At 34.3% G+C, this 16,808-nt stretch overlaps 2 protein-coding genes across 5 annotated transcripts; both read left to right on the top strand.

Moving 5' to 3' along the window:
• Positions 1 to 1,823: 1,823 nt before the first annotated feature.
• LOC100264367 (4-coumarate--CoA ligase-like 1) lies at positions 1,824 to 4,302 on the top strand. The gene is made up of 6 exons (XM_010657675.3): positions 1,824 to 2,269; positions 2,459 to 3,040; positions 3,120 to 3,318; positions 3,429 to 3,574; positions 3,695 to 3,762; positions 3,870 to 4,302. Exons 1-6 carry the CDS (start codon positions 1,847 to 1,849, stop codon positions 4,117 to 4,119), a joined length of 1,668 nt encoding a protein of 555 aa, XP_010655977.1. The 5' UTR covers positions 1,824 to 1,846; the 3' UTR covers positions 4,120 to 4,302.
• A 4,536-nt stretch (positions 4,303 to 8,838) lies between these two features.
• Positions 8,839 to 16,318, top strand: LOC100254075 (squamosa promoter-binding-like protein 2). 4 transcript variants are annotated; one of them, XM_002271276.5, is made up of 5 exons: positions 8,839 to 9,013; positions 11,005 to 11,758; positions 12,045 to 12,178; positions 14,422 to 14,679; positions 15,491 to 16,318. In XM_002271276.5, the coding sequence occupies exons 1-5, from the start codon at positions 9,007 to 9,009 to the stop codon at positions 15,832 to 15,834; spliced, it is 1,497 nt and encodes a 498-aa protein (XP_002271312.2). In that variant the 5' UTR covers positions 8,839 to 9,006; the 3' UTR covers positions 15,835 to 16,318. The 4 variants fall into 4 exon arrangements, with proteins under 4 accessions (XP_002271312.2, XP_010655967.1, XP_010655962.1 ...); XM_010657665.3 differs by lacking the exon at positions 8,839 to 9,013 and adding an exon at positions 9,524 to 10,551; XM_010657660.3 differs by lacking the exon at positions 8,839 to 9,013 and adding an exon at positions 9,524 to 10,828.
• The last annotated feature ends 490 nt before the right edge of the window (positions 16,319 to 16,808 follow it).

Below are 16,808 nucleotides of genomic sequence, written 5' to 3'. Positions count from 1 at the left end.
TCTAACACTTGAATGATAAAATTTTTTAAGTATTAAAAATATTAAAAGTATTTTCTAGAATCACTATTAAACGGATTCTAATTCTTCTTCCTAAAAACACATTCGGAGAAAACATTTTTATTAAAATACTTTAAATAAGAGTGCTTTCAAATACATTCTTAGTCATATCATTTTTTTTATTATATAACTATATATATATATATTAAAATGATCAATTTTTAGTATGTAAAACCATAAATTTGGTGTGTGCTTGTCTATTATTTTTAGTGTGTTATTACTCTCGTAAATAAGGATTTACTTATGAAAATTTTTCAATAAGAGAAAATTATAGAAGAAAAATAATACTTAAAGAAAAAAAAAAGATTTAAAATTAATAAAATGTAAAATTTTAATTGGCATAATATTTGTTAAATTTTTTAGGATAGTGTAGGGTTTGGGGTAGGAATTAAAATTTTAATTTGATTAAAAAGATATTTGATAAATCAATTTAATGATTTAAAGTGATTTGATGACTTACTATATATATATATATATATATATATATATATATAAACACAATTTTATATTTAAGTAAAAATAAGTTAACAATTTTGACTTAATATTTAAAATTATTTTTAATTTTAAGTTATGATATTAACTTATCATTTTTTAAAATCTGAAATTAATATAAATTAAATAATCATTAAATCACTTTAAACTATTAAATTGATTTATCGGATCTGAAGGCCCATTAAGTTTGGCAATGTGTTGTCCGAACCCAAACCAAGAAAGCTCCAACCTAACTTAGCTCGGCTCATTTAGATGTCTTTTTTGGTTGATGAAATGAATTTTTTTTTTGAAAGAGTGAATAAAATTAATTGATAGTGTTTTGAATGGTTTTTTCATGCAAGGGAGGATTTTGTGTATGAAATGAAAAAAAAAAAATGGTTGAGCCCAATTCTATACTTGGATGGGTAAACAAAACACCAAATCACCAAGCGCCTACCTTCAACCTTTATCTCCTGGCCCATTGGGCTTCATGTTTGGTTTGCATAGTGGAAGCCCTGTGGGAAATTGAAAATAAACGAAAAGCAAAAAAAAATGCAAATATTTAAAATTTAAAATTTCCTTTTTCTTTTCCCTTCTATTTTTCATGATCCAAGAGGCGTTAGGAAAATGACCAAAAATTATTTTTTTGTCTTTACTTTTCCTCCAACTTCCTAGGATCCAAACACAGGTGGATAACAAGTGAGTTGGATTGGGTTTTTCTGCCAGTGGCCAAGGCTTGGAAGCCTCGGCCCAAAGGTTGAGCCTCAATTTGCAGCCTGACCTTAATATCCAATCTTCAGAAAATGAAAATAAAGAAGAAAAGATTACAAATAACATAATTTTCTGTTTCAAGAGGTTCTCTGCAAGGAAATTCCTTAGATTTTCAGTGGAAGAGGAGGCCAAGGGGATCCTAGAAACAAATTGCTTAGTAATGGGAATTTTCCCTTCCCTAAAAATCAACTGATCATAGTGATCGTTTGGGCATGATATGACCAAACAGGAAAGAGTCCCACACTTTTCTTCCTTCTCATTTGACAAATAACCATCTTAATTTTGTTCTTTACCTCAAAAATGAAGGGTCTGCAGTTACTTTTAGATTTGTTTTTGATTTCGAAGTGGATGATAGAAAGATTGCAGTTGGCTGTGACTGTCATATGACCCAACAAACTCCCACCTGCAAACCCCATGGCAATCTCACCCTCACCAATCTCTCAATAACTCTCTAATTCCATGCGCAACCCATGTTCGGAAATTTACAAACACCCTCATTTCCTATAAAGCTGAGCTCCATCTTCCCCTTCCCTCTCACATATCCAACATGGGAACTCACCTCCAAGCTTCTGCTCAAGATAATGAGCACATTTTCAGGAGCCAGCATCAAGCAGTTCCAGTGCCAGATAACATGACACTGCCGGACTTTGTGCTTCAGGATGCTGAATTGTATGCTGAAAAGGTGGCATTTGTGGAGGCTGTGACAGGGAAGGAGTATACTTATGGTGAAGTTGTCAGAGATGTAAGGAGGTTTGCTAAGGCCTTGAGGTCAATTGGGCTGAGGAAGGGGAGAGTGGTGGTTGTTGTACTGCCAAATGTGGCTGAGTACGCCATCGTCGCGCTGGGAATAATGGCCGCTGGCGGCGTGTTTTCAGGCGCAAACCCAGCTGGGCATGCTTCAGAGATTAAGAAGCAGGTGGAGGCTGCTGATGCCAAGCTTGTTGTCACAAATGGGGCCATGTATGAGAAGGTGAGCATGAATTTTACTACAGCTTTCTATGGCATGGTTTTAAGCCTAGAAATATGACCATATTTGATGCTGTTTGGTTTCCAAGAAACATAGGAAAAGGAAAGAAAACTCAGGTACTAAAAAGAATTGTCATTTGGGTGGATTTGGAGTAATGACTCATTCTAATACTTATTGTGATGAGACCAACAGGTGAAAAGCCTGGAGCTACCAGTAATTGTGATGGGGGAAGAACATGTTGCAGGCGCCATAAACTGGGGTGAGCTGCTTGAAGCAGCAGACCGGGCAAACACCGATACAATCAGCGAGGATGTGCACCAGAATGATCTATGTGCCCTCCCATTCTCATCAGGGACTACAGGAATTTCAAAGGGAGTAATGCTCACTCACCGGAATCTGGTAGCTAACCTCTGCTCCACCCTCTTCAGTGTTGGGCCAGAGATGGTGGGACAAATCACTATTCTAGGCCTAATGCCATTCTTTCACATATATGGAATCACTGGAATATGCTGTGCCACACTTAGGAACAAGGGGAAGGTAGTGGTGATTGGGAGGTATGAGCTTAGAACTTTTCTGAATGCATTGATCACACATGAGATCACATTTGCCCCAATTGTGCCGCCAATCATTTTGGCATTGGTTAAGAATCCGATCGTGGAGGAGTTTGATCTCAGCAGGCTCAAGCTTAGGGCAGTCATGACTGCTGCAGCTCCCCTGGCACCTGAGCTCCTCTCTGCCTTTGAGAAGAAGTTCCCTAGTGTCCAAGTCCAAGAGGTGAGCAGAGAGTCTTCTTTCAAGATGGCTTTTCAGATGAGATGGTGTGTTTTTATACTGATCTTCTTGGCACTTTCAGGCATATGGACTGACTGAGCACAGCTGCATTACACTTACTCATGGAGACCCCACTAAAGGCCATGCCACTGCTAAGAAAAACTCAGTTGGGTTCATCCTTCCCAACATGGAGCTCAAGTTCATCGATCCTGAAACCGGTATCTCCCTCCCCAAGAACACCCCTGGTGAAATCTGTGTTAGAAGCCAATGTGTAATGCAAGGTACACAAAAATGATACTAATTGCAGCATACAGAATTGCATTCCATTTTAGGCTGCAGTACTCTTTTTTTTTTCTTTTTAAGTAATGGCAGACTCTTGACAACCTTGCAGGCTACTATAAGAACGAGGAGGAGACAGCTCGAACAATTGACAACAATGGATGGCTCCATACTGGCGACATTGGCTACATAGACGATGATGGGGACGTCTTTGTGGTTGATCGCATCAAAGAGTTGATCAAGTACAAAGGCTTCCAAGTAAGTAGTAGTTTAATATAGTATCAGAGCTATACTTCACTAGAGGTCTCAAGTTTTAGAGACCCTTTAACTTATAGCGGCCAAAGAGGAAAGGCCCAAGTCATTGTTTTCGATTTGCAGGTAGCTCCTGCTGAGCTAGAGGCCATCCTTCTAAGTCACCCTTCAGTTGAAGACACTGCTGTTGTATCGTAAGCAATATAACCATAATTGTTCTTGGATCCATTGAAAAACAGGAAGCAAGGTGTTTGATCTTTTATATATATATATATATATATTTTTTTGGTGGGATTTGCAGACTGCCTGATGAAGAGGCAGGGGAGATTCCAGCAGCATGTGTAGTGCTCAACCCAGAAGCAAAAGAGACAGAGGAAGAAATTGTGAAGTATGTTGCCTCTAATGTGGCACAGTATAAGAGAGTGAGGGTGGTGCACTTTGTGGAGACTATCCCAAAATCACCATCTGGGAAAATTATGAGAAGGCTTCTTAGAGAAAAGATGCTAGAAAAAATGAAGAACAACACCAAATCTGGTGCTATATTACCCTAATAACATAACACCAGTATTTTCTAGCTTCAACCACTAGTGCTATGGGACATGAGCCATGATGGGTTATGGGCCATGGGCCATGATCACAACTCTGTACTGGTCCAAACTTAATCCATATTTTCTATGATAAGAACTTAGCTACAATGCAATCCAAGAAATTGGCTGAGCTTTGATTTGATATTATCATCAAAGTGTCGAGTGGACCCAACTCCACTGCAAAAGAGGAAGAGGATACTTGCAGACTCATCCAAATGCACATTGTATCTCTTGAAATAGCAAAAGTACTCATGGATGGAAATGGCATCTCAGACCTTGTTGTTAGCTATTTTTCCAAATAGTTTTTTTTTTTTCCTTACAGCCAAACACAATTTTCTCACTAAAGAAAAACATTTGCCAAACTTTCCATAGGAAACATTTCTTTTAAGCAGTGACTAAAAAAATAAAAAATATTCTAAAATTTTTTACATTATACTTAAGTATACAATTCCTTTATAGAGAATAGTTAAAAGGGTTATTTGACTAAAAGGGTCGTGAAAACCCAATTTTTTGAAATTTAATTCTATTTTTTTTTGTCTCATTTTGATAAAAATACCCTTACTATTTATTTATAAAAATAATATTTTCTTTGAAAATTTATATGTTAATACTTAAAATAATAAAGGATATTTATGTCAAAAATAAATTATTTTTTCAACAATAAAAGACGGTCTGACGGTCTTAACTAGAAATGATAAAACTTTTAGCTACTATTTTCTAATAATTATAATAATAATAATAAAGGATATTAAATGTTTTAGAACCGTTTATAGAGTAAAACAGTCATTGCTTCTACCTCTGAAACTAATCAATACGAAAATCATATAACTTATCCCATTTTTGGACTTAATCAACATTGTCAACCCATCTTTAGTGATTTTTAGTTATCTTTTACTTGTCTATTTATATCCCGTTGCATGATTAACACCCTTTTAAGGATGAGACAGTCATCAACAACCATGCCTTAATTTAATAAAAAATTGTCGAATCAAACTCATATTTCTTCATTTATATGACTAGATGTTTGTTTCTTCTATATATTCATACTCAATACAATACAAAACAAAACCAAATTTAAAATAAAGTAGGTGTATGGTAAGATTAATTAATGATTCTGATTTTAATATATGGGCTTAGCCTTAAACTATGCGATCCACTACGAATTGCACTTGCTTTTTTTTTTTTTTTTGGACATTATCATATTGTCAACTTGGCCAAGTTGCTCATTTGAGTAACATGTGTGTGTAAATTGTGCTAAAAATAATATTGAAACTTGAGCATAAGGAACACACTCTAGACATAATCTCCCTTCAAATGAGGAAAGGTCAAGAGTTGTAAATCGGTCGGGACATAGTATTCACGGCTTTAAAACATATGACAAACTCTAACAATCAGTTGTAATATTATTTATCTTGATTTGTTGACAACGATTGATATTGTTTGTTTTTGAGCTAACAGCCTTTATGAGTCAGCTTCACGATGTAACTCTTCATAAATTCTGAAAACTTTTTCTTTTCGTATGGTACGGAACATCATAAACATATTACCATTTAATATCCTATAATTTTTTTTATTATGATACAAAAAATTTTAGGCCTCGTTTGATGATAGCTTATGTTTTCTAAAACAAAAAACAAAAAAAAAAACCATATTTTGCAATTAGAAAATAGAAAACGAATTTTCTAGTCTTTAAAATAAAAAATATAGTGTTGTTAGTGAATATATTTTAGTTTTTATTATTATTTTATGATGACTATTTTAAATAATAATTGTATAAATTTGGAAAATAATTATCAATAGAACGCTACATATAAACAATATTTTTAAAACATATTTAAAAATACCAAAAATTGGTTGAAAACACTTTTAAATTTTCAAACAAACTTTTATCGTACAAAACATCAAAAAACGATTTTTCAAAACACTTCTCAAGCCAAGCTTTGGAATCTATTTGGTAATATTTTCAAAAATAATTCTCGATAATTTTAAAAACAGTTCTTAACTATTTTTGAAACAAAATTATATTTAAGAACTCAAAATGAAAAAAATAAATAAATAAAAAAATCTTAACTTATTCTTGGTAAGTTATTATATATTTATGAAAAATATAAATTTTTATATTTTTAATTGTTATTTAAAAAAATTTAAAAGAAACAAAAATTAAAAATACCTCAAAATTATTGCAAAAAAAATTATTTTGAGAATAAATGAACTACAGAAATAGTTGCTTATGGATTTAAAATGTGGTGATTAAATGTAGGACCTATTTGAAGTTGAAAACCAAAATAATGTAGAAAAAAACTTTTTTAAAAAAGATTTTTATTTTTGTTATTAAACTTTAAAAAAATAAAAAAAATTGACCAATATAATTATTAAATTTTGACCAATATTAAAAAAACAAAAATTTTAAAAATATCAAGAATGATATATTTATTTGTTTATTTATTGAAATGATTTCTGATACGTCCCTTTCATTGGAAATTGCAAAAGATAAGATGAATCCTCCAACCAAATTCCAAACTGTCAGCCCCCCTTCCCACTGTCCACTCAATTGAGTCAACTAATTTTCTTAGTCGACAAACAACAAAAATGGAAAAAATAGACAAAATCCAAAATGAATTTCCATGTGACATGACATTAATTTTTATAGAGTAATTAGGTTTTGTAATTAATTTTCTCTCTCTGATTAAATTCTTCTTGGTACAGCAATTATTTCCAACCAAATCTTCCTTCATCCATTTTCAGTTAGACATGATTGGATTCAAGAGGAGAAGACATAGAAAGCAACACATTTATCAATCACCCACCAATACATACTAATTTTGAAATAGGTTTTAAAATTTGAAACATTTATAATTTACTTTTTAATAATGTACAAATGTCATCCAATCAAAAGTCGCCATGTAATCAAAATAGATCTTATTTTCTCATGTTTTATAATGCCTTTTTTTTAATAATTTAATTTAAATCATTAAATAAATTAAATATATTTGACTTAATGATAACTAAAAAAAATAATTTATTTATTTTTTAATTTACATCTTTGTTTATATTTTTACCCTCGTTTCTCCTAATTAATTTCACAATATATTTTGCTACTTTATTACCTTAATAGTTACTCAACCTATTTTATCATAATTATAATTTATGATGATAAATATGTTAATTTGATGACTTTAAATAAATTATAAATTAATTTTATCAAATAATCTTAATACTTAAATTAGAAATTAAGTAATAGGTTTTAAGTCAAAAACTCTAAGTATAATTTAACTTAAAGTTAATTTAAGTTATTAAGTATTAAATATTAAGTTTTACTAAACACTCATTTAGTTACCAAATTAAGAGTATGTTTGAGTTTGAGAGTGATTTAAAAAAATGTTTTTAATATTTTTAATATTTGAATGATAAAAAATTTAAAATATTAAAAATATTAAAAGCACTTTCTAAAATCACTATCAAACAGATTCTGAATTTATATTGAGTGATACAAGGTAATATCCATTTGAATAGGTTTTTTATTGTTAAAAATAAAATAGAAGGTGGTAATAAATTGTATTACTTTGCTTGAGAAATCATTTTTTAAAAATTTTAAATTTGAGGTGGTAAAATTTGTTTTCAATTTTTTTTTAAATAGTGTTTAATCATAATTTTTTTTGCAATGTAAAAATCTAAAAAAATTCTTATATTATAATTTTTAAATTTTAAAAATAGAAAATGGAAAGTGTGTGCAAACCGACACTAAACATTATAAGTACACTAAAAAAATTACTCATTTCAAGTTTGCTTCCTCGTATATACAACCGACACACTTTTCACTTGTCATTTCTTTATAGGTTCATTTTTTTACAAGTAACCGAAAATATTCCCACTAAGTATAAGCAAACCTCGTGTTAACGCCACGTCTATTCCATGTTAGTGCTAACACATCTGTCCTATGTTAGCACTAACACATCTGTCCCGCGTTATCTTCAATATGGATAGTTCGTATAACATTTTACATGAATGTTTGTGTTACTCAATGCACGATCTTGTCATGTCCACTTCAAATGTGGTATTTTTTTAAAGTATGTTTTAATTATTTTTAAATTTTTTTATGATTGTTTTAAAAATAATGGAATAAATATGAAAATAATTAAAATTAAGATAGTACATATGAATTTTATTTTTTAAAATTAGAAATATAGAAAATAAATTGAAAATATTTTCAAATTTTAAACATATTTTTGTTTTAAAAAATATTATAAAACTATTATCAAAAACTGTTTTTGAAAAATAATTTAAAAAGCATTACAAATAATTTGTAAATAAGTGATTAGTTTGTCTCTCCGTACACAAATTCAAGAGCTTTACAATCGAATTAATGATTCAAACAAATATTTTGAAATATCAAATTAATTTAGTTTCATAAATAAAAGTTCATATATGGATTTGATTGCTTAACGTTGTTGTAGATAGGATAGGATGAATAGTGCTAATGTTGTGGTGGAGAGGGTAGGATGGATAAAGGGCAGTGGGAAGAGGAAGGTCCGACAGGAAAGCCCATTGAACGGAGCGGTGGACAGCCACATGTGTGTTTCCAAACAAAATTAAATGATTTGAATTTTGGCAGTCGCCATCACTGAATTATTGTAGCAGTGACTGCACCTGATCCCACCTCACCCAACACTCTGTTACTCTGAACCCTTACTCGCCCCCACTTCCCCACTCTCACTCTCTCGCCAGTCACCACACTCTTCTTCCTTCCGAAACCCATTTCCCCATTTTTCCTCTTTCCCGTAAAAACCATTACCCATCTGATTTTTTCCTACTATTTCCCGGAAAAGTCGGTGCCACAATGCGCCACTCTTTATGATCTGTAAGATTTCCCCTTTAGTGTATGTCTTAATTAATTTATTTATTTATTTATTTTTATTCACTTTCTCGGGAGAAGAGAAAGTGATTGAGGTTTTTTTTTTTTTTTTTTGACTGTGGAAACCCTAACTCTAAGAGGGAAATGGGGAAATTAGGGTGAAAGGCAGCAATGGTGGGTGTGTTGAGAATAATGTATTGCTGATTTGGGAGAAACATCTGTTATTTTTACAGGTGAGGTTGGGACATCATTTTCTCAATGCTTTGTACTGGTTGGGAGTCCAGAAAAGGAAAAGATGCTTTTTCCTTCTGCCTTCCTTTTTTTTTTTTTTTGCCTTTTTTCTTCTTTTCTTTTTGCCCCTTCCTTTTTCTTTAAAAAAGAAAAAATTATTTAATTTTCTCGGGAAAGTGCCGTGGAAAGGTAACCGGCCAAGACGCTGTCATTCTGTAATGTAAGGACCTTGTACAGCTAGGTTTGGATTTGGGGCGTAAAATCGAAAAAACCCTGGAAGAGGGTTTAAAATTTTATTAAAACTTGATTTGTTTGTTTTCTGTTTGTCGATGTTAAGAAAGTGTTTGGTTGCAAATAATTGGTTTCTGTTCTGAATCACGCAGAGTTGAAATTCCACTACGTCTGTTGTGGGAATTTTTCTATGAATCTAGGGGTTATGAAATTTTGTTTCAATTTAAGTTCCAAATCTACTGATATATGAAGCAAGCAAGCGAGTAGATTTGGAATTAGGGCCACCAGTTCCGTGTAGCCCAAAGTGGTTTCTTCAATTTGTACCAACTATTATTGCCTAGTAACTAATGCAGGATTCTTTATCAATCAGAGCCTATGGGTAGTTTTGTTTGAGCTGATTTTCATCTTTTCTTTAGGTGGGGACGGGTTAATTTGAAATTTTGAGTGGCTAAAAGAGTGGCACCGTTGAAATTAGGATCTTTGAATTTTAGATGCATAGGATTTAGATCCAAGGTGGTTGTGCTTCATTTGAAATGCTTTAACATTTTTTGGTTAGTTGATGGTGTAGTGACTCGGCCGACAAGCCTAATATTCCTTGTGTATTATTGGAAGTGAATGCTTGAAGGTACTTGTTATAGATGACAATAAAAGGTGAAACGTATTGGATCAATCAGATGAGTACTTCCTAGAAATAATTGGAGAGAGATGAGTGGATGCTGTTGTTTTGACAGGTTTGGAAGAATCTGGGGTAAGAGTAAGGGTGGTTAATTTTATACAGGGCGGGCGAGAAATGGTATTTTTGTTGGAATCTGTGCAGGAAGAGGACTTGGGTAGAAAGTGCGATTTACCTCAAGTGTGGCATTGATTTGAGGAACAGTTACATCATTTATTGGAAAAGCGTAAATTATGGATATGCCTGTGCATTGAATTGCTTTTACCAGAGTCATATTAGATTTTTCTAAATTGTGGGAACTCACAGTTGGAAGGTACTTGACTAACAAAGTCGTGGCTGGGAGGGTAGCAGAGTGATTAGCTTCTCTGTGTTGTGCGAAATGCAGGATGGAGGAATCCAAGTATTAGTGGTATAGGCTTTTTGACTTTGCATCTATTTTGGCTTCAAATCTTGACTTAGACACAGAGGAATTAGATTGTTACTGTGGAGTTGGGTGGATTTGAGCAGCATCATCGGTTCTACTTGGTCGACTTGGGGAAGAAAGGACAATCGATATCCTTCTCTAAAAGGGGATAAGGAATTTCCTTTCTGTGGCATGGTAATCCTTTGAAAAAGACAAGCATGACCATTCTGTGATGTGAATTTAGAAGCTAAGTCATGTTCTTGATAATATCAAGCTTAAATTGGTTGTCTGCTCTATTTCTTTTTGTCAGATCTTTCTAGAATATTTTGCCTTTATTGTACTGTCATTTGTGTGCAGCTTTTGATTGATATAAATTGCAATTTCTTTCTGCCTTTGTGTGAATTTTATATGCTTTGGTATAATTCCTTCTTAGATAACAAGGTTTGACTTGTATTCCAGTTAATCCAGCAGGATCTGCAACTGAAGTCTATGGAGAAGAGGAGTGTGTGAGATTTATGATTTCTTTCTCAATGATGGAGTGGAATGCAAAAGCTCCCGTACAGTGGGACTGGGAGAACCTTGACATTTTCAATGCAAAATCAACTGAAATTCCAAAAAAGTTACAATCAGACTGGGAAATTGAAGGAGAAGGAGGAATTGACACTGGTTCTTTCTATTCATCTGGATGTGGTGCTGGTAGTGGTGGTTCTGGCTCTGATTTGGGACATGCATATTCATCAAAGAGCTCAAAATCAGCTTCAATTGATTCTTCATCAAAGGTGGGAATAAAGACATCCAACTTCACTTTTGAGGCTTTCCAAGATTTTTCTCAAGATTTTAACAAGAAGAGAGATTTGGAGAGGGCTGAGCCAACTGGAAGTTCTCCAAACCTTGAAGCCTCGATTGGCTCTGGTGAACCTTTAATTGGTCTAAAGCTTGGTAAAAGGACATACTTCGAGGATGTTTCTGCAGGGGCCAATGCTAAGGGCTCAGTGTTTTCTGTGATTCCCATATCATCTGATACCACAGCAAAGAGATCCAGGTTATCTTGTCAGAATGCACATGTCTCGCGCTGTCAAGTTGAAGGATGCAACCTTGACCTTTCAACAGCCAAAGATTACCATCGCAAACATAGAGTTTGTGAAAGTCATACCAAATGCCCAAAGGTCATTGTAGGTGGTCTGGAGCGCCGTTTTTGCCAACAGTGTAGCAGGTAAGCTTCTTATGAGATAGGGATTATGCATAGATAATGAAATACGGGACTGATCTGTTTTTAGCATATTCTGTTGATTTCTCATGATTACCCTGGGCTGGATACATTTGAAATACTGATTGTTTCTGTTTCTCTTGATTTTTTCATTCATACATTTAATCATTTAAAGTTTTCCTCAAGGCCTTTCAGCTTATAATTTTTTTTTTTATGGGTAATTCCTTCAAGCCCTTTCAGCATGCAATGAATAATTACTGATATGGTAATCACTTGGTTTGTAATGTTAAAGGTTCCATAGTTTGTCAGAGTTTGATGAAAAAAAGAGAAGCTGTCGCAGGCGTCTTTCTGATCACAATGCACGCCGGCGCAAACCACAACCAGAAGGGATCCAGTCAAATTCGGCAAGGCTTTCATCATTCTATGGTATGTTTTCAACTCAGATGTTGAGCCATTTTTTCTTTCAGATATTATGGAGTTTATAGTATAGAGTTTAGCTTAATCCTCCCATAATTTTAGTATCTCAATTCCTCCTAAAACTAAACTTTGTGTATGTAAAGCCAAAACAGTGCAAGTAAAACTAGATGGTTTTGGGTGTGTTTGCGAACCCTCAGCTTGTTAAAGTCTGTCCTTATTTCCTGGGTTTGATCCATTTCTTTATAGTCAATTACAAAGAATTTCTATAAAAAAGGTAAGAGAATGCTAGTGAAATAATGAGATGTAATTTTTTTCATTGGAAAATTGAAACACAATGTTATAGTTGGTGCGCCATTGTCCCAAACAAACAGTTTGGTTGCATACAGGCAAATTTTAGGGTTAATCATAATTGATCCATGTGAAGAATCATTACATTTAGCCATGATTTTTCACCAGCTTACTGTAGTAACTGTACTGCATCTAGTATCTGGAGTCCGCTTGGTGACCCGATGAGCTAAAAGATCTTCATTTAAAATTATAATTGATGCACTGTTGTCCCAAACAAATGGTATAGTTGCATGCAGTCAATTCAGGGTTAATCATAATTGATCCATGTGAAATATCATTACATTTAGCCATGATTTTTCACCAGCTTACTGTACTGCACCAAGCGTCTGGAGTCTGTTTGAAAACTTCATTTAAAATTTGGCGTCATTTTTGCTAATGGTTGTCTCAATTTTTTGATCTTGAGATCAAGCAAAGTATTTTTTTAAGATGCTAACCATACAATACCCTGTGAAATAATCTTGAACCTGCTGAAAATTAATTATGCTGAGTACTCACAATCTGTTTAATTCATTTAACTGTAGTTGTGATTTCTGTTGTTTTCTTATCTGTTTGATTTTTATGAATGGTTTTTCTAGAGGGTTCTAGATTTTTCTCCTATATTTTCATGTGTCATAAGACTATCAAGCTTTCTAGATCCCTGAGTTGCTTATCTCTCCATAGCAAACTTATTAGAAGGCAGCAATGACCCTATATGAAGGGATGGAGGGAGGAAGAGTTTCTTAATTGGATATATGGAAAACTTGCTATTGATGTGATATGTTAATGTCTCCTTGCACCAAATTAGTTAAATTTTATATGGCAAAAAAAGCTTTCTGTTTGCTTCAATGAAAAAAAAAAAAAAAAAAATTGAAAATAGAAGCATACCAACTAAGAGAGATTAGTTGTAATCAGTAGGTTGATCTCTTGGTCTGGTTATAGATATGGCCTTAATAGTTTATGCAAATAATATTTGTTAGTAAAAAGGCCTGAGCATTCAAAACTGCTTGAAAAACCTTGGTCTTTACAGGCTGATGGTTCCCAACCATTGTAGCAAAATGGACCAGAATTTTAGGATAAGTTTTAGATCTTACTCAACCAAGACGATCTCACTTGCCAAGACAGAATGAGCTATGGAGAATTCAAAAAATGCAGAGCTTTTGGAACCTTTTTTCACATAGCTGGATGAAGGTCGAGAGACATCATTATTTTCCACTGGACCATGGGGACTAAATGCAAGCAAGTCTTCTCTGGATAGGACAATTTACAATGGAAGTTGAAGGAGCATTTGTATTGAGGATCATAAATGGATCAACTCCATACATGATGGTGTCAGTATCTTATAGGAACATAACTATAATTTGAGATATTAAAGTTGTTAACTGTCTAAATGAAAAATATTGTAATGCTGCAAGAAAAAGTTGAAAGTAACTTTCATGCTTAAACCATGAAGACAAAATTAAGTTGGAAATGTTCGAGAGCATGCTTCCTCTGCTTTTCATCATTTGTGTAGAGAAGCTGTGATCTAGTGGAAAAAGGGAAAGATGGACCGACCCATTAAGGCATCTTTAAGGTTTCCAAGGGCAAGTGGAAGTAATTTAACCATGCAATAGAAGTGGTTAAAGTTCTTGTCTAGTTGAACATCTATTGAAATTATTGTTCTCTTTTTGATGTAATTGTGGCATGTGATTTTGTTGTTCCTTTCAAGATGTCTAATTAAGTAGTGTGTTCAATTTCAGTTCTATCGAGCTTTTGATTTATGTGCATTCTTTTACTTGAATAATCTAGTTAATGAATCAATTTTTGTTCTGTTGCATGCCCAAATTACTTCTGCTTGTGGTGTACATGTTCAACAATATTGGCTGCTGTTGATATTTTGTGTCAAACCCTGCTTGTAGTTTGATCTGATTTATGAATTCTCCACACAGGTGGGAAGCAGCAAATGAGTCTTGTGTTGAGCTCGGTCCCCATTGTTCATACAAGGCCTGCTGTAAATCCTTCATGGGAAGGCACATGCAGCAAGTTCACACAAACAAAAGGGTTAGTAAGGCCTGGTAACACAGGAGGTATCGACCGGCAGCTGCATTTGCCTGGCAGTGAACTGCAGAATGGCATTAGTACGCTTTGTCATGATTCCAGTAGGCTTTTGCACTCTAAGGGTGCAATAGCTGAGGTTCTCAATCAAGGTATGTTTTCCTTTCTTGTTAGGTAACAAAGCACTCTGATGATTCCAGCTAATTTGCTTAGGATCTTACTGCTATCAGACTCCAGCCATTTGATTACATTGCCGAATTGGCCTTAGGATCTGGGCATCCTAACACATTATCCCTATTAAATTCCCTAATAAATTGTCTGCCTACCTGACAATCACGTGTTTTTAAATGTCCAATAAGGCTGGATTGATATTTCAAATATCAGAGGCCTCAAACAATTTTTTCATGGAAGAAATATGATGACCTTATGTTGATTGTTGAGAAGAACTAGGCAGGAATCCTGACACAGTACCCACATGATCCCACTTTGAAACCAACTTTCAACCGCAAGCAAATATTTCACTGGAAAAATCACATCCTGTTATCCATTGCCTTAACTGTGTGCATCTGGAAATATTTCAAAGATTATATTATGGAGAATATATGTAACATTGAAAATGATGAGAAAGGAAATCAAGAACAGTAGATCAACTATCCATTTGATGACCTATATAATGAGTGGGACAAAAAGAGAAAGGATAATGGTTACTGGCTTTCAAGAAGGGGAAGGTTAATGCTTGTCGGCTTAGATGGGTTGGAAGTGACAGTAAAAGTCTCATTGTAGTAAATGAGGAAGAGGTCAAAGACAGGTAGTTCAGAAAGAAAAGCTTAAGAATTTCAAATGGATAGATGTGCTTAGAGGGAGGGTTCTTTTGTGGTCTTTGTTCATGCTATTGATTCAAGTGTTTAGCTTAGTGCACCTAAAGTGATATCATCTTGCTCATTAGATGGCTAATTTCTGCAGGTCTAGGGGATTCTATGATCTCTTCCAACTTGGACACATCACAGGATCTTCGTCGTGCTCTCTCTCTTCTGTCAACGAATTCTTGGGGCTCATGTGAAACACAACCAATTCCATCTGACCACCCTATGCATGTAAACCAAACCAGCATGCCTCAATCTATTATGCATGCAGTGTCCCAAGGTATGTTACATTCAACCTCAGAACACTGGAGGACCGAGCTTCCCTCAACTGATTCCCGGGTGCATATCTTGCCTTCACAAGGTGATGGTAACACCCACTTTCAAGAGTTCAAGCTGTTCAAAGCGCCATACGAGTCTGGCTTTTCTTCTGGTCAGTTGAACTGACTCCTTGATTCCAATCCCAGTGTAGGTCATACGTTATGAAAGGTCAGTAGGCTCTTGGATTCACTTTCTAACATCTTCAAATAGTGGAGGGAACCAGGCAATCCAATGGTGAGAACCATTATGTGGTGGGATCACCTGGTTCAAATTGATGCCAAATTAAATTGTCTCTATTCTTTGCTTGTAGCCTCCTAATTCATCATACTTTGCAAAATGTTTGCCTGTCTCCACTTTAGTTTGATAAAAATGGTGTTTGATGAGAATGGACCATCATCTCCAGGAGCTATCAACTTCCACTGCCACGGATTCCAGGGACTGGCATCTGGTCTCCTTGCAGTACTCAACATGTGACATGTATTTTTGGTCCATTGACATGCAAAACACGATCATTTTGTAGTATTGCGTTGAAACGTCTTGTAATTTGGGTCATTTTGTAACTGCGCTTTTGTTTCTTAGAATTAGAATTATGAATTAATTAGTAACTCAATCTTGGCACTGACCCAATTCTGGAGCTGCTATGTGGGGCAACCCGCCCCACATAAGCATTAGGGCTGGAAAGACTGATGCAGACGTAAGGATCACAGCCATCGTCCAAACATCTACTACAACCTTTTTTTATAAAAACTTAAATGGTCAACATCTTTTCAAATCCTACCTTCAGGTTTTAGTTGCCACCTCCATTTCCATTCCTACCCTTGAAAACCGTGAATTCGATTTCAGGATATTCAGAGTATAGGGAATTGAGATATCCGATTCCTAGGAGTAACGCCCGTGTCATGAAGGAAACATAGACGAAGGAGAGGACTGCGGAGCCGCGGGTGCAAAATAATTTAATATAACTGCCATAACCCAACCATTCCATTAAGTTGATATTTAGAAGAATTATGATGTGTATGTATATTAAGATTCCAATCGAATAGTTAGATGGAGAATTTCTATCTCATAATATTCATAAAATAAAAATAAAAAGTTGTAAT

This window comes from Vitis vinifera, chromosome 1 (assembly GCF_030704535.1).
Source record: "Vitis vinifera cultivar Pinot Noir 40024 chromosome 1, ASM3070453v1".
Taxonomy (NCBI): Eukaryota; Viridiplantae; Streptophyta; class Magnoliopsida; order Vitales; family Vitaceae; genus Vitis; species Vitis vinifera.
Note: the sequence above shows the minus strand (reverse complement) of the source record. Positions and strands in the feature narration are given on the sequence as shown.